This window comes from Cheilinus undulatus, linkage group 17 (assembly GCF_018320785.1).
Source record: "Cheilinus undulatus linkage group 17, ASM1832078v1, whole genome shotgun sequence".
NCBI lineage: Eukaryota > Metazoa > Chordata > Actinopteri > Labriformes > Labridae > Cheilinus > Cheilinus undulatus.
The window spans coordinates 15676968-15699011 of NC_054881.1; the positions used below are offsets into that span (position 1 = coordinate 15676968).

General features: G+C 37.9%; 1 protein-coding gene across 2 annotated transcripts in view; it reads right to left on the bottom strand.

Moving 5' to 3' along the window:
- Window positions 1-8631: 8631 nt before the first annotated feature.
- ccbe1 (collagen and calcium binding EGF domains 1) overlaps window positions 8632-22044 on the bottom strand; it is a 50968-nt gene continuing 37555 nt past the window's right edge. For both annotated transcript variants that reach the window (XM_041810155.1, XM_041810154.1), the window contains exons 7-11: window positions 21131-21239; window positions 20374-20513; window positions 13970-14005; window positions 10404-10439; window positions 8632-9140 (exon numbers count right to left, since the gene is read on the bottom strand). In XM_041810155.1, the coding sequence (XP_041666089.1) occupies window positions 8871-9140; window positions 10404-10439; window positions 13970-14005; window positions 20374-20513; window positions 21131-21239 (591 nt within the window). In that variant the 3' untranslated portion in view covers window positions 8632-8870. The remainder of the gene's footprint in view (window positions 9141-10403; window positions 10440-13969; window positions 14006-20373; window positions 20514-21130; window positions 21240-22044) is intronic.

Below are 22044 nucleotides of genomic sequence, written 5' to 3' on the forward strand. Positions count from 1 at the left end.
TCAAATCTAAAAATGATCATAAATATGAACTCTAGCTATATTTTATAAAAAAAAAAAATTAAAAATTTTGAACTACTATAGCGGCGCTCCAAGAGAATGTAAGTCAATGCTGGAAAAGCAGCATTTCAAAATTAAGGTGCTAATGGCATTTGAGTTGATCATTCAACAAACTCCTGATGACACTCATAAAGATCAACAGATTACTGGTTCAGTAATGTAAGTGTGGGAAGCTATATGCTCTCACCTTGAAAATAAGGTTTTGACAATGATTTTAGACACAAATGTCTGTGTTAAAATTTTATTTTAAAAAACTAAGCATCAGTAATGAAGGATAAACTTGTATCTTAGCCTGATTTTTTACCATTTTTTCGCCATTTATATGTACAACCAATACTGTTAACAGCACCAAAGCGCATTAAGGTTAACCCAGTCTGTTGTCCAAATATCAAAAATCAATATGTGACAGAAAACAGGCTCCAGATCATGACTACACCAATCAATTGTGGTGCCACTGTCATTGTGGGAACTTTTTTCAACACTAATAACCTTAAAACAGTGAAAACAAACATATTTTCTCTCTTTGCATTGCTAAGGTTCATCGTTAATGTCTAAATGCTTTGCTAAACGGAGACAAAATGTTTAGGGGAACAGTTTCTGCAAAATCATCATTAGGAAACAAAGACATCTTAAATGGAATTTATTAAAAAGGAGTTTAAATCCAGACTATAAATTTAAAACGTGTTAAATTACTCAGGTTTGTGGTGGCTGTGTGAGGGCAGACAAAATAGAGGCCTCTGTCCTTTGTGTGAGGAAGTTCTCATTAGGGAGTTAAACCACACTCTTTGTGAGGAAATGTAGGATTTAAATAACAAAAGCAATGCTAATGGATCCATTTAGTGGCTTACAATGGGAACCTGTAGGATGTTAATGGGTCACTGAGACTGTGAATAGACGATCACATGAGTCAGCACAAATATTTGGCCAGGGAATTATACGATGCTGTGGTAAACATATACTGGAGGTAACAGCAAGTTTATCTCATGTTAAACCAACAATGGATTGATATTTATAGGATACATTCGATCTTTAATTTCACAGGGACTATATGATTGATTTTTATTTCATATACTCTTGATCAGTGAAGCAAAGGTGACTATGTAGATGAGTCCAACAGTTGTGTTGTGCATGGGTGACTTCTTCCTGGGCATCTACGGGCGATTGTATCAGGGAGAAAGGGAGAGTGGCTTCTTACCTCCTGCTGTGACAACAAAGCTTAGTTTAATGAAGCCTGTTGCTTCATGGTGTTTATTCATACCTGAAAAGCACAAAGGCAGACATTACCACATGAAGAAAATGACAGCAGGCTAAGGAAATGAACCTGCTGGGCTCTAGAAATAACCAACATGGAATCATTCAAAATACTTGAGTGTTGACTTTTCTCCTTGTAGCGTACCTCAGTTATAAGAACGAAGGTAGTCATAATACAATCCCCAGTATTTTAATGATTGATGGCATAGAAGAGTGTCTAAATTTGACAGAACTTCAGTTATGTAGTCTTTTTTCAAACATATACTACTGGTGATGAGAGCACAGCTCATAAAAATGTTTGTAAATAATGCATATCTTGATTTAGAAAGATTTTTGATATATTTATAGGCAGCTTATCTTTATTTTGTAAAATGTGTTGAATTAATGTAAAAAAATGGAATTATATTAATATGAAAATGTAAAAATTAGCTATTTTAATTTATGGAAAAGTGATGCGATTAAATAAGTTTGTACTTATCCCTGCTCAAGTTTGAGCATGAAATCTGGTTCATTAAGTTTCCTTGTTTTGTTTCTTTTTCTCTCTCTTTTAACACGTTATCTATTCTGTATGTGTCTCCTCAATGTATATGCGCATTAGGCAGAGATCTTTTTTATTTTAAATGTTTGAAATAAACTTCACTAACTAACTAACTAACTAACTAACTAACTAACTAACTAGCTAATCGTAAAAATATGTTGGCAGTGTGTAGGTACTGAAACATCAACAGAAAATGGTGCCAAATGCAGGAGATTATCTGCTTTTTTTTGGTAATTGATAATAGGAAATCATCACTTTTCGGGTACGTATCTCTTAAACTTTTTGGTTTGATTGACCCTTTGGTTGACCCTTACTTGAACTGATGGTTTTAAGATATACCTTACCTCCCAAACAAAGTAAGTGCACACATACATAGAATAGAGTGTTAGGAAAAACTTGCTTGTTTGCAAGAGTTTTTAAAAAAAAGAAAAAAAATGACAATACTTGTACAAAAACAAATCTATTGCCTCTGTGTGGGATGCTAAGACATAACACATTTAACCCACTGACCCTTTATTTTAGTTCGGTCACTATTGTGACCCTAATGAACTCGTTATCAAAGATATTTCACAATAAAAGCAATCTTCATCAAACCAGGAAATTAGACAGCCAATGGTTAAGACAGTAAAACAGGCAAAATGAAAACATTGCAATTCAGCTGTGGGTTCTGTACACATCTGTACAGCATATTTTTTCTCTGTATTTCAGGAATTACCCAAATAAAAACAGCATTTCCCACACAATGAGACTATACATGACTGGTATAGCTAAGGTAATTTTGTAGGTTAATCCGTGTTTTCTGGCTCTTTTGACGGTATTCATCAGCAGTCTTTTATGTAAAGATGCTTGAATAATATCACTTGCCTTTTTAAATGTTTTACTGGATATTCCATAATTAAAGCAGGTGAGATGTGTATAAAGTCTTACTGTTGTATTGCAACCATCGTCCTTGAGAGCAGGATAGTATCGGCAGTAAGCAGCTGCAGAAAAAACAGTTAAAACAACAGCGTTAAGAAGAATTTTAACATCATTGTTCTTTAAATTGTGCATTTATGTTTAAGTAGACACCTCTCTTGTGCACAGATGGATTTTTTTTTTTAAAGGAAAAATGGTTGGCAAATATAGTTGGGTGGCTATAAATAAACCTAGATAGCCCAGCCAAGTATCATCTATGTGTGGGAAACTCTGAAGCAAAGTCAAAGGAACAAAACTGTTTATATACCACTGAAAATGTCAGGAAAATTTCAAGACAGTCTGCCCCTGACAAAATCCTGGGTTGAACATTCACACACATCCTTCAGATGCACAGTCAACTCTAGACTTATTGTTTTTTTATATCAGTGCTACATGCAACTGGATGTATTCACAGCACCACTGTGAAGAAGAGAAAGAGAAATGAGAACGAAACAGTTTCATAACATTGCATGAAAAAATGTACTTGTTTGCTCACCTGCTGCTTGATGTAAACATCATCCCGACTTCTTGCTCATGCAAAAATTTCCTGAATAAGTCCTGCTGTGTTTGTGCAAACTTTTATGGCAGGAAAAGTCTATGTAAAAGTGGAATGAAAACTTTAGCTGTTGGCATTCACGCATGCACAGTCATCTTAAACTTAATGACATTTTCCTGAAAATGTCCTACCTACATGTGTGAATACAGCTCAATGGACTCCTTTCTTGGAGTTAAAAGTAGATTTTGATTTAATTTCAAGCAATTATCCTCAGAAATTTAATGATTACACAACATCAGAGCTGCCTTTGCTTCTGTCTTATTTGTTGGTTCAATTCTGTGCACATACTCGCGCCCGACAATGCGAAAGGACTGAACCTTTATTTCAGATTGCTTCAACACAGTCCAGTGTGGTCCGGCCCAGAGAGGGCACTTATTGTCCACTGAGGACTTTGCCACATTCATTTGAAGAGTGACCCTTTCTCATTATTAACAGACACACTAAACGATGGGCCCCAAACAATACAGAACAGATCCCTTTATGCGCACAAGTGCTCAACGTTTCAGCAGCTCCCTCTTCCTTTCAGATACCTGCACACAAGTGAAAGATGTGGGCGACACAAAAGATATTCTCAACTTTCCTTTTCTCCCCATTGGGTGAAACAGGCCCATTTTAAAGCTTTTATTTGTGCAAAGCCTCTCATTAACTCCGCTCATGCTGCCTCCCTCTGCTTGCCATCGCTTAAGTACTGGGTGTTGTAAAAAAGCTACCAATTAGTCCCTCATCAGCTCCAATTAGAGGAGACAAAGCCTGAGTAAAGATAACTCGATGAGAGGGAGAGGTGGAAGGGTGAGGGCTGTACGTGTGTTGTTTTGTGTGCTCCTGTTTGTGTGTAAAAAGCCTGCGCCGACACAACATAGTTTGTAATAATTGAAGAACTTGTGGCAATTCAGTTTGACCCACTGCAGCTTCAGGTCCATTCACTGTGCGGGCTCCTCAGCAGGCCCTTTTCTCAGAGGCCAAGTGTTGTTGTGCTGGGAAGACCGGCCCCCCAGGAGTCCCAGAAAAGGAGCCTTTCAATCCTCTCTACCTGTTTGCAGCATGTAAAGCACTCAGGAACGGGCCGATCACTCATTATTGTCTCCTTCACTCTCAATACTTCCTTAAACTTCCAACAAGAGCCAGGCCCTTTAAAGAGGGGAGGGGGGACAGGAGATGTATGTTAAGGGGGTGCCTTTCGCCTCATTAGAATTGAATTTGCACTGTCTTGCAATTACGTTGGAGGGCAACAATGTATTTTTTCATCATAATCTCCTCTGAATGGGGGGTTTTTGGGGCAGTTAATTTGCTGCCCACACTAACGCATTAATTAATGAATTGGGTAACACTAATTTTCTCTATGCTGCCTCTCTCTCTGTTTGTTTCCTCCGTCAGTTTCCAACTGCTCTAATAAAATTACCTCATTAAGGCCTTTATCGCAGCACAGTAACTCTCTCATTCATTTGGTATTAAACATTTTTATTGAAAGGAGGTTGGGTGTGTGATTGTTCCCATTCAGAGTTGCATCTTTTTGTGGGTGGTTCTAAATAATGAGGGGGGACGAGAAGGGAGATATAATTAGGGACAAGGGGGCACTTCAGCAAATATTTGCAATCTTTTAAGGCTCGCCGTCATATGACAGTGATTAATTACTTCCAGAAAGGATTTGAGAGAAATAAATTGCCACTTTTCTTTCTGTTTTTCTGTTTTCTCCAAGGCAGGATGACCCCAGCTTGTTAAAAGGATGTGCACAGGAGTTTAATTTCGGCCCCTCTTTAATCAAAAGCAAATTATGGCATGAACTGTTCTCTGAAAATGGGCTCATTGTGAAACAAATACACAACATGTAAACAATGATGAAGTGTTTAATCGAGGTGGAATCTGGCTGTTTAGAGGAGAAACTTGGCAGGAGCAGAAAAGACTAAGAAATCTGTTTTTGTTTATGTTTCTGAGAAAATAGTGATATCATCGATAACTGCAATGAAATAATCCTCGATGTGCTTTGATTGTGTTGATTAAAAATGTGTAAAAAAGTTAAAAGTTTGTGTTCTAGAACAAACTTTAACAGGCTATTTATTCTGACAGACACAAACAAACACCCTCAGCCGCTCTCTTTCAGTTCGCATCATCACTGGTGTCTTGTTTTCAAACATCTTTGAGAGAAAAGACAGGAATATTGTTGCATAAGGACGTCTAATTTCGGTCAACGGGTCCGAAAATAAACAAGAAAATAACATTACCCATGCTGAGTGAGCATCTCCACAGGGCTTTATTCATAATTGTGTTTTGATTGTCTTCATAATCAAACTGCTAAGTTTAATGAGTTCACTGAACACTGTGCATCATTCAGAATCCCACAGTCTGTGCTGAAGAATATCAGCTGATGACTGCCACCTAGTGGAGATAGAAGGGATATAGAGGGGTTATCAAAGCACAAAGGACTGTGGAGGAAATATTGAGGCCCTTCACCAAAAGTTAAATCAGGATGTTATAAAAACACTTTCATATGAAGACATTAAAAATTCAAGATTTTATTTTCGAGATTATTCTCAAGAAGGATTTATGGACCTCAAGGGCAGCAGAGGAGTTGGGCTGTCTGGCTTCCAAGTTTAGAGATAACAACAGTAAAGTATTCTTTAAAAGGGCGCTGATGGCCAAGCGGTTTTGTTTGTGTAACCCAGGTAAAGAGGCTGTTGTCCTTGACACAGGAAGCCCAGGTTCAAATCTGGCCTATGTCATTTCTCGCTCCCTAGAGATATTTCCTATCTTATTTTAATCTAAGGTCATCAGTTCATCAAAATTAGAGCTGTCAAAACATTTTTTCATAGCCACTTTGCATTTGATGCAATTTTTAATCTTATGTTAAAATTGTAATTATTTTTCATTTCAAAACAACTTTTGAGTCAGTATTGATGATGTGAAGTTTTGAACTGGGTGTGGTTTATGATCTTTAACATTTATTTTAAAAATAAGTGTTGAACTGCTATGCTAGTGTGGACTGAAACCATAATTTAGAGATAGGCAACAGCTTAAAATGCTTTTTATGTCAAATGCAGTGCTCAACACTGTTGTACATAAAGAAATATGCAGAACTGCATGCAAGAAATGACTTCCAGAGGGTGCAGTTTAGATGATGTCTCGGGGTAAGTAATCCAGCTAAGGTAAACCAATAAACCAAGATATTTCCCCATGAAACAGTTCCTTCTATGCTTTTAATTTGTAATTTATCCTGTCTTAAGTCAAGAGTACTTCACATCCTGTTTGGAAGGCACATGCTTTTACTTTGGAAGACAAATAAGGAGCAACTTGTTGGTAACAACTTCAACTTAACCACATTAAAAACTGCTTGCTATGATGGAAAAGTAAATAAAATAGCTTAAGAGGATGGTAGAAAGGGAAATGTCTGATGTCATAAGGTCCATATAACACTGTACTTTTCCTCTGAGCTGTGAGGTAGTTATTTTATTTTTATTTTTAAAGGGAAACAAGACATTCAAAGAAGCAGTGGTGCCTGTCTCTATCACCACTGTGGGAACATGGAGATGCAAAGGCACATACAATCCAGCTGAAGAGCCACGACCTTAGCTTAACTATGGTGCACAAAATAGCATGTTATTCGAGCAATTTTAAAAAGATGATGCTTTAATTTCAGACCTTAATCCAATTGTGATCATCGTATTTACACAAATAACCTGAATTAAAATATCTTGCAATTTCTCCCTAATAAAAGAAAGCATTTCAGAGTCAATCTAGAAATAAAGAAAAGTGATTTATGAAGGTGTGACTTTAACCCTGTGAAAGAGATTGTGTTTCATGTTCTGTCAAATTGAAAGAAAAATACAGGATCCTTTTTGTGATCATCTGTTCATATACAATAGTACTTCCTTCATCAGTTAAAACTGGTTATAGACTTTTGATGAGTTTAAAAAGACTGCCTCCATTTTAGCAAACAACAAACCATCATCAGCAATAAAGAATCCATTCTGTGTATCACTTTTAGGTTTGCAATGATCTCATCCATGAAAACAGTGGAGACATCACATCACAGCTTCACAGCTGCTCTAAACCACTTGAAGACTTGAGCAGTGCTGATAAAAGAGACTCAAGGTTTCTGGTACATGAGTGAGTTTTTAATTTTATTGCTCAGCTGTGATGTAAAAAATGTCCTTTCCATGTTTTTGTCAAGCCCTTGAGATAATATCTGCAAGTTCTCTTAATCCAAAGAAGGACAGGGGAGGAAAAAAAAAAAAAATTTGCAGCATGAGAACAGTCCAAGTCTACATCCAAAACCCAGCTGGAAGTCCTAAAGCTCACTCCCACTTCAGGGCCAAACATGTTCAGCCTCCTCCAGCTATGATTTCATGACCTGACCACCTCAGGATTCTAGGTAAAAGTGTAAAGTGAGAGTATCTTTTGGTGTTATCATTAAACATCAGACTGGAATAAAACATTTCCTGTCCTTAAATTGATTGCTGTATAATTTTTAGAAAACGTGTGATCTTCATAATTAAATCATCTATTTGACGTCACTACGGGCTGATTTGTAGATGAACCTGACAATGTAGTGATTCTGCAGCTTTCAATGGCCTTGAGTATGTCTCCCTCTGGTGGACCAAACATATGCAGTCCTCCTACAGCTGAGTGCATGCAGAGGCAGAGAAAGCCTGATGCCCTGAACTCAAACCAAAACAATAAATCAATTATTAAGTGAGCTTGAACAAGAAAGATAAACATGAACTGTTTACTTAAGTGATTACCTTTTTCTGCTACTGTTCAAGCTTAATTTGTGAAAAATGCAGCCTATTTGTAAAATTCACAGCAACTTCTCTTTGCTATAAAGACTAAATAGAACTGTTGACAACAGCTTGGACACAGTAAAGTTAAGCATTTTTTCACTTTCATAAATCAAAGACAGAAAAGCAAAATGAATATAGTTCAAAAAAAGTCAAGCCGCTTTAGACAGCTTAATGGCGTATAAATGTGTGAAGACATCACTACGTGTTGCATGAGTATTAAATTACGGACAGCATTGCAGATATTACTTGCCATTATTTCATCTTCTTCTTATTGTTTTTCATTTGTTGTCATGGAAACTGACAACATCAGTGAAGTTTCCAGATGAGAAGAAAGAGCAGTAGAGTCACTGTACAAAATCTCAACACCTCATCCATCATTCTCGCTTTATGAATCCATCTTTTATCGATTCATCCCTAAGTTATGGGGTGGCTCATTTCTTTCTTCATTTTTGTTTTAAACAGAGCAAAATACTTTCTTTGAGTAATGAGGGAGAAACCGCTTTAATGAGAGACTTGTTTAATGTGCTGTGAAGGAGCCATGTGTTTCTGAAAATTCAAAACCATAAAAAACAGATCTGCACAGTCTTCTGTTAAAAATATACACACAAAATCCAAGTATTATATAAAAATAAAAATCTGTGATCAAAACTTTACAGTTCATTCTATTTAAAAACAGTTAAATAAAAAAGAAAACATCTCATTATTTACACCTGGCACTACTCATTCAAACTCACCATCTTCAAATATTCCAGTCAAAGTCTGTTCTGTCTTGTACTGGTTTCCTTTTCCTCTTAGGTCCCCCACCTGTTCGTGGTGGGGGTTCCCTGTATTCCTCTCCTGAGCCTGTGTCCAGATTGTCCTGGTTGTCCCTCCAGCTGTCAGGGACGGAGGGAAAGTCCTCCCCTGGAGAGTGCATCGGCCGACCGTACACCTTACTCTGCAGGTCAGCGATGTCGTTTCGGATGTCTGCCATCAGCAGGAGCAAGAAGTCAAAGGATCCTGGAGGACCCTGAGGGTGGAGTACAACCAAAATTATGGTATATCTACTTCACTATCTTCTTAATAATTAGTGAAAATCTAATGCACAGTGTGGGATCCACTAAATAAAGCCTCAGCTTGACACTAACTATTCCCTTCCATGCCAAAAATCCACATGACCACTAGGTAGAAGTTTAAATGTTTAATTAATCAAGAAATAAACAAATAACCTGATACAGTACAAGCATCCTTTCCCCCAAATTAAAGAAAAGAAAGAGTAAAAAAGAGAAGTCAAAAGTCTGCATGGTTTTACTTTCTAAGAGAAATCCAATTGGTAAGGGTAATCCACCCTCTGCCCAAATGGTGCTGGCCCCTTAGTTTAGAAAAAATATATGCCTTCACTAAACAAACAAAAAAACATGTAAGGGCTTTTTACTGACTAAAACTGGACAAACAGGTTTGAGTTTTCATTGACTATATCTAAAACTATTAAGATAAAAAATAACAAAAATGCGATTTAAACTAGAAGTAACTTTGACCTACAGACAAAGACTTAAGACTGGCTCAAAGTCACAGAGCTCTACTTAAACATCCTTCATCATTTGAGGATAAAAATAAATAGTAAATTATAATGTTAAAATAATAATTTTTTCTTGTTTACTGTCATTCACTTTTGGGATTGTTTCACCCAAATGGGGGCAATGCAATGATCTACTTTGAAGTGACCTTTGTACATATCTATCCGATCCATCTAAATGTAAGCTTAACCTACTTACCTACTCCAAATATCAGCTGCTACCATTTCAGTTCCTAAATACCATAAATACTGTAAATCAGTTAAAAAAGGAATTGATTGTTTACTGCATGCTAAGTACACGAATTGCACTAAGCCTCCTTCAAAAGACCTCCCTTAACATTGTCTCTTATTCTAAAAGACAATGTTTCTCATATATTATAGTCCTTCTGTTCTCTTCTCAGTCTTTAATTTATTCAGAAGCCTAGAGGAGATTTTTAGTGAAATCTCCTGCTTATCTTTGGACTGTCCAGCATTGTTCATTGCTACCGAGCTTCTTTTAGGATTTGTTACTGCTAACATCATCAGTGTTTATCTAAGAAGATACTGCTTACTTTTTGCTGGATACTTTTTACTTTGTGTTTGACAGTTTTCCTAACTGTGTCCTTAAATGTCCAAAGTCCACAGTGGTCTGTTTTCACACTCATGCTTCACCTTATCCGTATTGTTCTGGATAATGGTAACAAGTTACAACAGAGAGGTATCAGTGTAGGGTCTTACTGGTGGTCCGACAGGCCCAGGAGCTCCCCTATCCCCCTGAGGGAACAAAACAAATATTTAGCTTAGATGAATTACAGTGGGGTGAAAAGTATGAGAAGAATTCATACAATAGTAAGGGAGCTGCAGAAAGGAAGCAAGCACATTAACGTGATTAGTGGATTATTACGATCAGATCTTGATTTATAGCTTCAGTGGGTCACATACATAGTTAAATAATTGGGGATGATGCTCTTTGGCCTTCTTCTCATGAGTATGGCCCTTGGATTGAGCTTAGCATTAAAACTGAAAGCTGATGATAACAGCAAGCCTGTTAGTTTAAAAACACACCAAGTGGTCACCTCTAATCCTTTAAAATAAAGACAGGCAGTGTAACACCTCTATTTATCTACGCACGTTGCAAAATGTAACAACACAAATACCAGGAATAAAAATCACATCAGTATATACTTTAATTCAAGTGGAATGCAGAATACAATGAATGCAGGTCAATTTTGAAAAGTTTTTACTATTAATCCTCTTGCACTGCACATCACTGGAAACACGTAGGCAGGCTACTGTAGTTTACGTCTTGTCAAGTCATGTCATGACTCAAACTTCAACTTCATATCAAATATTCATGCATGTTAACGGTGTGTCACATCCTCATTACTTCACTTCACAATTCCAGTGAAAATAAAGGTAATAGAAGCAGTGTGATAAGCCCAAACTATCTTTATATTTTTAAAAGAACATTTTAAAAATGTCAGTAAGAAAATTTTAAATCTGTATCAATTCAATTAAACTATTTCTCATCCTAAATCCCCTTTACTAACATTTAAAGAAACCTTCTTGTCAATAACACATTTTCTTAAAACTGCAGGGTATATTTGTCTGAAATCGTTTTGCGGTTTGGTTTTTAATATGGTCTGATAGTGTTGGATACGTCACACATCTTGTTCATTCAGAGATGAGTATGTGTGTTGGAAACCAATCCTTGCGTTTATTGGTCTACGGTTGTTGGAGCGTATAAAGCGCTCTGCAGCTCTACTAAGTTTACCACTGCAGTGTAAAATGGACTGTTATGTTGCGCCAAGTTTCAGAGTGATGTGACATGCAGCCAACAGTAGTGGCACAGATGTAATGAGATAAAAGGAGGACTGCTGAGGCAGCAAGGAGCGAAAAATTATTAAGTTACAAACAATCATTTTGCAAGTGGTCTCTTTGTGAGAATCTGCATGTATGTATGCACTATTTGACTATAGCAGCACTGTGACTGCACACAGTTATTTAGCAGCAACAGATTTTATTTATAGATTTATTTTCCTAAGTCTGGGTGTGATAAGTGGCTCGAATGAACAGGCACATTTACGTGCAGAGGGATGTTTCAAACAGGTGATGGGGGATTGGCTGTGCTCTGTTTCTTTACACACACAAACCACATTGAAGTGTCAGGAGCAGTAAAAGGTGCTTTTCACTTAAATGTGACCACTTCATGGCAGCCTATTCTGGGCCATCTATGACGAGAATTAATCTTGCAAGACATTTTTCACCTTGGTGACAAATCCCATGACGTTTTAGTCTTGTGATATCTCATGGTATGAGATCTTGTCACACCCCTAATAATTACAGTAGCATTTTATACAGGTTTATGGTCACAGTGGTGTATAGGCTGCAGCAAACATTTTACATGATAAAATCAGTATAAGAGTGTCTCATACATTAGGGCTTAGGGTATTGGAGTTGTGAGGAGTTAAGTGATGCCACTATTGATTGTGAGTCTTGAAGGTGCTGGAGGAAGCCTTTGGAATTCGCCTAGAGACAAAATAGTTTTTCCTTTTGATTCCTCTTTTTATGCTAAGCTAAGCTAAATGAATTACTGCTTCTGCGTCATGCAGAGACATTTAGGCTAGACTATCCTCTTACATTTATTTGTCATAAGAATGTATTTGAAGTATTTGTCAGATTTCCTGTACATGCTGCTGGACTGTGAGGTATCACAGCAGCCAGTTGACCTACGGTAGCACACACGCACACACAGTTGACCTGACTGCTGCGGTTGTTAGCCAGGCTCAGGGTCACAGTGGGGCTGTGAGTGTTTTGGCAGATGGTTTGGATTTGTTACTGAGAGAGACAGATTACCATCACCCTCCTGTCTATCCACACAAACATGGAGCTGTACTGAGAGAATACCCACTTACTGTGTCAATAAAGCAGATGCACCTTAAATTGTTCCATACGTGATCACAAAGCTATGTAAACAAATCTAAGAGCCAACAGAAGAGCAGCAACTCTTCAGCTGATGCACCTCAAATATCTGACTGTGTGTACTCGAATGCTACTGATCAAAACCACAACAGTATTCTAATAGCCTAAACACAAGTTTCTGTTTCAGGTTCTACATCACTGGCCATACTTTGCATCTAAACCTAAATGTAAGTTTTTTCAATCATACCATCAAAACCAGAGTCTTAATTACCCCCCATGATTTGTAGACCTAAAAAATAACTGTGTATCAGTATCAGGGTAAAATCAGCATTGTGCCTCCTTCATCTGAGCATCTTTAACACTTTGCCTTAGGTTTTTGGAAAGGCAGTCCACAAAATCCATTTCATTTTTCAGGTAACCGCAAATGGCCCAGGGTATGTACAGTCCTTTCACTGGAGCTAATCAAGAAATTACTGGTATGGTACTTGAACAGACTCGATATTGGCATCAGCTTCTTGTAAATTAGGTCAATGCTGACTCATGCTGCAGTAGAAATGTGTTTGTAGGTTATAAAAATCTCTATCATTAAAGACTAGATCTCTCAAACATGTGACAATCCTTTGGTAGAATGTATAATCTTTAGTTTGAATGAGCAGCAGCAAAATACTCCCAGTCTGGCTTGCAGAAGATGCATTAGAACCAATACATGGCCATTCAGGCACCTAATAAAATGATCTCTTTCATTTAAATTAAGAGGCTATTCAATCAAAACATATTTGTTTTTCTGATGCTTCCCAATAAAAGTATCAAAATTGCGCAATTCCCTGTTTCGTGCATCAGTTTTTGGTCTCTTGACTTGTAGCAACTCGCCGTGATCAGTTCCTCTGTCGGGACTTTTTGAAGCTTACAACTTGAGAAAATCCTGGCAACTGCAGTGTGGTTTTCCACCCAGTGCAAATACATTTCAGTAGACAATGTGTTAATAGATGAGCTTAAAGTGGAACCTCTTGCTCCGACTCTAGACTCTGTCCTCCATATCCAGTAAGTTAAGAGTCAATTTCTGCTGCCAAAATGAAGACTTGTTTGAGGGGCAATAATCTTCTCTCCTGACAGGTGCTCATATATAAAAAAAAAAACAAAACAGAAACATGAAGATCTCAACACCAGGAAACTCATTTTAAAGGATTTATTTGGCAACAAGTGACCTTTTCAAGGCAGACAGGAAATTCTGAGGAAGAATGTGTTGGCTCGAATCATCACTTGTTGCTAAAAAAAATCCTAAAATAGGAGCTCCTTGGTGCTGATTCTCATGTTTCTTTATGCTAAATTGAAACAAAAACATATTAAGGAAAGATTAGGTGGAGAATTACATCAGAACTCACCTTTAGGCCATCTTTTCCTGGTGCTCCTGGAGGCCCCTGTTGAATGATAATAAATACATTTTTTTTTGCATATTCATATTGTTTCTTTTTATTAATTTAAAAAATACATGTCAGATCAGCTGGGTACAGTTAATACAACAATGACCCCTGATCCATCCCAAAGTATTAAAACAAATTTAACTACTGTCATTTTTAAAAGGGACCCTGCATGATCAGTCAAGTTCATCTTGTTGGATAGATATTTGTATGTCTCGTATACATATTAAACTAAAAAACTCACAAGATACCTGCATTTTGAGTCATTTGAGTTTATAAATTCACCAGGAAACCACCATGTTTTGGTCCCGTTTGGTCCGTGCTGGCGCCGTGACGTCACAGTTCCACGTTGATCCTACGCAGTAACATGTTTCAGACTGGCAGCCAGTGTTACTGCATCTCAGAAACGCAGGACGTCTCACGAGAATTCTAAAATTAGAGGTCTCTGCTATATTATATTTGCACCAAGAGTGGTTATCTGTCCATCTAGACAGAAAAATGATAAATATAGAGCTATATTTACCTTGTTGTAGTAAATATTTACGTAGGGAGAAAATGTTTGAAATCTGTTTCTTGATGAACCAGATGAAGGCCACAAGCTAAAATGCATCTGTTTAATAAAGCTGTTCCCTGAACTTCTCTTCTTTATGAGGCTTTCTGTTTCCACATGGTTCAGGTAAAGATAAACACAATACATAAGGACTTCCGGTTTGCGCCTTTCAAAGTAAAAGTCCATTTAGCATTTCTGTGGAGATACTCCGTTCTATGTACATAATACTTCTATTTTGAAAAGCTCCCGGCACGCTTCCACTATACACTCAATGTAGTCATTTGATGGAGGTTTACGAGGTAAAACTTTGTAGGAATGACAGAGACAGCAGGGAGACAAAACCAGCACACAGCAAACTCATGGCAGCAACAGCTGCAAGCAGAAAAACCATCTGAAAAACGGTTACTGCTCAGCAAAGGAGAGAAGCACTGCGGAACCGTGACGTCACACTCTGTGACACAGATGAAAACATGGCGGTCTCCTGGTGAGTTTATGAGCTGAAATGTACTCAAAATGCAGATATGTGGGATATTTAGTGAGTTTTTTAGTTTAATATACATTTGAGACATACAAATATCTATCCAGCAAGATTAACTTGTCTGATCATGCAGGGTTCCTTTTAAGACAGTAGTCATGAAAGAAGCACACCCAAAAGCTGATATCACATGTACAAACATCTCCAGAAAATTTCCCCATATTTTGGGGGGAAAGTGCATGCGTTAACAGAAATTGCTTAATTTCAACCGCACCTTTTTCATGCAATTGCTAAGAGACATTCAGAAAAAAATCAGATGGCAGAGGTGATGATTCTTATATAACACAACCGGTGATCACAATCTTCATGCAGGTATCAAATCAGCCTTTTATTATTTTTTGCTTTATTACTGACACTGCGAATTGCTGGAAAGTCATCATAGTGTTTCCCACACATTGACAATACTTAGCCAGGCCACCCAGGTATATTTAAAGCCACCTACGGTAAGTATATTTGCTGAAAAATGTTTCCTTTCTTACAAAAAGGTGTATACAGTGATCTTCTGTGGTTGACAGAGAGACATTTACTATTACATCCCTTCCATAAACGCACTGATTGATGAGCAATATCACAGGTTAAAAATAAAGCTTCATATGCTTTCATTTCATCATTCTTCTGTAACAGTACATACAAATTTTGGTTCGGTATGTACCTCGGTTTTGAAGTCATGGCTCAGTATGTTTTTGGTTAGGTAATTAAAGCAAACAAAACAGAATTTCTTTTTCTTAATTAAGAGCTTTTTCTACATTTAAAAAATATACATAAAATGAATAGGCTGAATACTATACCTTTAAATTAGGAATAATGCCGCATTCTCCTATCAAAGGGTCCATGAATGAAAATACTTAAATATATTTTCAAATACTAGATTATTTTAATTGACATAATGACATATTTAAACCCTTCCTTCCAATCCTCAAATTTCCCTGCTTACACATCATCATACTACCGTTAGTATGTTCGTGAAGTGTGCTAATTAATATCTATTCAGACTTCAGCACTGGATTTGGATTACTTATTTAACCGTTGGGACCTACTACAAAGTTTGGGATCTCTTTTTCACAGCCCATCTGAGCAGATAAAGAGCATGGAGTCCATCTGGAATCTGAGGATAGCTGTTACCAATGCTATGACACAGCTGCAGACATGACGGATTCCCCCTGTCCCCCTTCCCTGAGGCCGACAGTCGAAGATACTGCGTTTAGGTTTAATTTGATTAACAATATCAGAGCACCAGAGACCTTTAATCATGGGAAGTTTGAAAAGGGCAGGTGAGACTCTTTGTTGAAAGGCGGAGCGTTCAAATTTCTTTACTTTGACTCAGTTAACTTGAACAGGTGTAAAAACCCTGTTTTCTCATCATCTTATATGGTTGTAGTTTGGCTGCTTTAAAAACAATTTTATTGCTTTTGTCCTCTCAAAAATTGCCAGAAAGAAGCTGTTAAACTTGTGAGCTGTGTTTGCTCTGTTTTTCCTCAAAGTCTCACTGATGTTCATGTTTGTCTGGTTCCATTTCAAATAGTCTAATTGATCTGCTGGACGTTCTGTCAGCGGCACACCCATCCACAACTTCTATCTCGTCCTTGTCTTGGTCTACTGTTTTATTTCACTGGGGGAAAGTGTTCCCAAACAGGAGACTTTTCTATGGGAATATTCAGGCTATTGCTATCGTTTGCTGTGGTTGTGTGGGTGCCAGGATGGTGCGGGTTGTGCTCTCATTTTCCTGTCCATGTAGGAGCCTTTCCACATGTATTCATGTGGTACACGTCTGTACCGTCTGAGAGGCCCATTCAAAACAGTACGAATACGTTTACCTTTACACCTTTATTGCAGCTTGTTGCTGCCAATATCATCCAGTACTCCTCTGTACAGGAGGATGGTTGCAATATGCTGCCTCATCAAAAAATAAGCCTTCATACATGCAGCTCACCTGATATGACAAAATATCAAGTAAAACAGAAAGTGATTGATATTATTTGAGCATTTTTATACAGCATATTGCTGATGAATACTGTCAAAAGAGCAGAAGCAAACAATTTAATATACAGAAAAGAGGGAGGACAGGATGACCATCCCTACCACCAAAGTACAGTGTCAGACTCTGTTGCTTCTTCTGGTATCTTAGATTTTTAGTGTCTTTTTAAATATCATGCTTTACCTCCTGGTACCCCCATCCCCTCCCATCCAAAAGGGAAAAATTCACAATGACACATATGAAGAAGCGATTCAGGGAGGTTTCGTAGGGCGGCTGTTATGAAATTTTAAAGCAAATTTTAACTTACAAGGCTGTTTATCAAATAAGACACTCATTACTCTTTTACCTCTTCATAATTGCATAACTGACCTCACAAAAATATTTTTGTGTTGGTCAGGAAGTATCTGGTTGAGAAATAGGGGATTCATTAATAAAAAATGAATAAACCACTGATCTATCTGAATGTATTTGGCTGCCATTCATAAAACCAAAAATATGTTAATGTTCATTTTACTTCTTTCACAGAAACCTCATCTATTGATAACCTTTTTAAAGTCAAACTGACATTTCCATCTACCAGCAGCAATTATCAGAGATTAACTTTATGTTTGCCTGCAGGCGTTTTCTGAATGACTTCAGCTCTGTGGTGCAGGGTGCTTTGATCTCTTTCCTAGAATAATCAGAAGTGTGAAGACATTGTGTGAGGAAGAAAGCCAATATTCAGATCAGTTCAGAGCCAAGAGAGTCACACCACTCTGTAACATATTCATCATCTCTGAAAACCTGTGACATTTGGTCCAGCACGTGTGAGCTCACAGCCAAACCTTATAAATGTATTCAGAATCTAATCAGGTTGGTGTGTGAGGAGAGTGACAACTCCCTTTTTCTTGATCTCACCAGCATGTGCACTAACTAAATGTATAAACAGCTCATAAATGTAAAGAGCTGAGAATTGTGACATCCATGTGTCACACACAGTCACTTCATGACCCAAAATGAAACCATTTTCTTTCTGTTTTGGCATTAAGGGTTTTGTGATTTGACTGATTGTAGGTGTTGATAGTCTAATTTATCAGTAACCACATAGCATAAATACTCAGGCTTTAAAACTAGAAATATGTGTGCATGGCCAAATCCTGCACATTCTTGATTGAGGTCCCACATTTTAACTCTGAGGGTTCACACTTGTCCGCAAGACTGAGCACTGTATTAAAGCCAGCAAGCCAAAGAAAACAACTAAAGCTGTAAATGGATTCAGCCCCTCTCTGTTATTGCTGTTACCATGTGTCATCCATTTTCACCTTGCAAAAATGTGGTTTTCTTTAAGGGCATGCTGGAAATGTCTCTCTCTCTCTCTCTTTGTGAAGTGGTTCAGTTTTATCGCAAGAGATACTTGGCCACTCATTACTCAGGCTCCTTTCATGAAGATCAACAATACACCCTCTTTTAATTATCAGAATGATCTGGTGAAAACAGAATCCCACCAAAATATGTCCCACAGACTAAAACAGAGAGTCCTTTTTCTGTTGTAATGTTTAACTGTAATCATCTGGTTAAATTTAGTAATACTGCCGAGATACAAAGCAGGTGTGAAGAATTAAATAGAAAGGCCAGGCTCCTTGTATCTAGGAAGTACTAAAGGCAGTGAAGGTCAAACAAATGCATTTATATCTGATTAAGAGAACGTCACTGTTATCTACGAGCAATTATCCAAACAACATTAAAATGTATGCAAAAGTATGGGAGGTTTGTATTCTATATGGAATTAAGCCTGGAATCAACTGCAGGAAAAATTGCGTCTTGGGGAGCTGGTCTCTTTGAATTGTTTTAAAAGTAGATCAAAGGTGATGGAGGACGATGCATCAGGTTGTAGATGCTCTGACCGATGACTATCTGCTCTGTGATTTAGATTGACTGATCTGTGTTTGTTGTGTTTTAATATTTAATGTTTCATGTCTGTAACTCAATGGGCTGCTGCCTGTCTTGCCCAGAACACTCTTGTAAATGAGCTAATTAATCTCACTGTTTTTCCTTGGTAATTACATTTAAATACATAAATAAATAGTTCTTTACAGTCCCAACTGGCTAAATGGTTAAATTTGAATCCCTTGTTAAGTGGGCAACACACAACACGATAATTGTGCCGATTGACTGGTTGAATTCCTCCTTCCAACCAAAGTCAGCAAAGACCCAATTATCAGATGGTTCTTAAGATTACTTTGCCAGATTATCCTGTGGTATTTGGTGTGTTGGGAATGACTTTTTCCCTCTCAAAACCTGATCTGAAGCACTTCACCTCGAGATTGTACATGTTCAATATCCAGTCAGGAAGCAAGCTGGCTGAAGAAGGAAGCACAGCAAAAACACAGCCATGGCAACGATAGTAAACAGGTGTTTTGAGATGATGAGACCAGGCCAAGACTCTGGTAGTCAGTAAACAGAATCTGTTAGTTTGTGGTGTGCTGAGTTGATCTTCTCCTTCCATATTATATGAACAAAACAGTAAAATTTGTGATTATTTTCCGCCATGTGTGGGGTCTCACACATTGAAAGAAGTCTTAAAATTTTAAAATTCTTTATGCGTGTTGCAGGCTTTAGTTGGCACCAGAATAATTAGTCAGTTAAAATCATTCTTAATACTTTTATCAATTGAGGTCCACAATCCTAGTCAAATGTTTTGTGTAAACTGCAACGCAGCCATCTGCCACTGTAGCCACTACAGCTCCAGTTCATGGCCACTGCCATAACGCCATAATGCTGCAAACCAAACAGCGAACCAATAGTATAGACAGCATCTCACAAGAACAGCACAGTTTAGTACTATTTTTATCTAGAAAGTAGGGTTACAGTTGTAAGCCATTCAGCACAAGAATATGTTTACCTGCAAAGACAATCGTAGGTTGGTTAATGCTAGAGCTTCCAACGTTACACCAACTGCCACTGTGATGCCATCTTAAATAAACAGTACTAACATTTGACTGTTTTTTTTTTCAGAGTAGTCAACTAAATGCAATTATAATTCCATCTAAGCTGATGTGAACTCATTTACCTGGAAACTTTCCTAGTTTTAAAACAATATACCTTCTTTTAATGTAGGATCAATGGTACAAGCACACTGGCAAATCGAGACTGTGTGCAGGAGTTTGCCTGTAGTTTTGGTAACCAAAAGCAAAAACCTACCTAGTAGCAAGGGCAGAGAACTTCTATTTTTGTTTAAGAATCTGGTACTGTGAGAATTCCATGAAGCTTTAGATGACACTGCAATTAAAAACAGATTTCTATTAACTAAGAAGATGATGAAAACTGACCACTGCTCCTCGGGGGCCACGTTTGATGTGGGACAGGTCTGGTGTGGGTCCAGTTGGCCCCATCAAGCCTCTTGGACCAGGAGGCCCAGGGGCCCCCACCAGTCCCATGAGGCCTGGAGGCCCTGCTGGTCCTGGATCTCCTGAAACAAACCAGATATTGGTCTAGTGATTACAGACATGGAGCACAAAATTATTTTCAATGTGAAAATTCAACTCTTATAATAGCAGGCTCACTGTGTGGTTTTCAGGATGGTCACTTGGTTGGTTCAATACCTTTGTCTGAACTAAAATCTCGTGACAGCTGTGACTATGCGCTTTTATTCAGTGGCATCCTTCCTATTGCTTGAATATAAGGTGGTAAAATATTTCTCTTAAGTGATAAATTAACACAAAACTTGATGTACACATTTAATGGTTCCCAAAATGTAAATCAAAATGATTTTGTAACATCTGTCTTTTCTACTTGATGCCACAAGGAAGTTAACAGTTGTGATTCTGAATTATATTTAACGCCAAATAATGGATTCCCCACACCTGAGTTTGATATTAATGTCACCCCTGTGTCTTACCATAAGGTCAAACTTTTCATTTATCCATCACCTTGGTTTCATAACCAAATTCCTGTAAAGCTAATGATATTCCCATCAGCCTTGGCTGTATTAATGTTTAATGCCTCATACCATCTATGCTGGATGCAAGCCAGTTTCTCCATGCAAAGTCTGACACTGTTTTATTATTTTAGCTTCCTGTGTTTTACCTGGAGGTCCTTGGAGACCTTGGGGCCCTGGTAAATATATGGGCGACGTCAGGATTTTCTCGCTGGTCATCTGCTCGGGGACATCGGCACTGTTTGACAGCATGGCCATCTTGAATAAGGATGCAGAAAATAATGAGTTATGGAGCAGGTCAATGAGGAGGCAGCTAATTTCATATATCAAACAAAGAACACTGCCAACAAAAATATATATTCACTCATGGCATGATTTCTTTTTTACCTTGTTCTGAAGTAAAGTCAAACATCCAAATGCAAGCAGCACAATTTGGTCATTTGGTTGTCCTGCCTAAAACGCTTTTAAACATAATGATTCGTAAAGGCCAGCACTGTCAAACAGGACAGGAAAATTACCCACTGAAGGGCCAGCTTCAGGTGAGATTATGTTAAAATTATACATTCTGCCAGAGATGAAAGCTGATCTTCCATCTGCACAATGCTACAAGCTGTAACCCAGACAGATGGGAGGGCAAGGCAACCCCTCTGCATTATTCAGAGAGACCAGGAGAGTTCCTGCTCTGGATGCTAAGTGGCATCCTTGGAAAAAGTTAACTTTGATCTCTGTGTAACATCATGTGGGTCTGGCAATCCCAGAGGGGCACACATGAAGGACCTGATATGCTCCGAGGGCCTGTTAATCAGAATTCATGCTCACAAAGGTGGAAGCATATGTGGACACACACATACACCTCCACACTTACACTGAGAGGGGTCATGGTTCATGTGCTGATCAGTGAGCATTATACAAGACTGTAGCCTGTGACCTTGTGTACAGGTGTTTGGTTCCTTAATTCAAACCATAACCTCCCTCCAATGTGTGAATATATTTCATTTACTGTAATGAAGAAAAGCAAGATTGTAGGTATTTTCATACATTAGCATGAAGGAAAGCAGAGTTA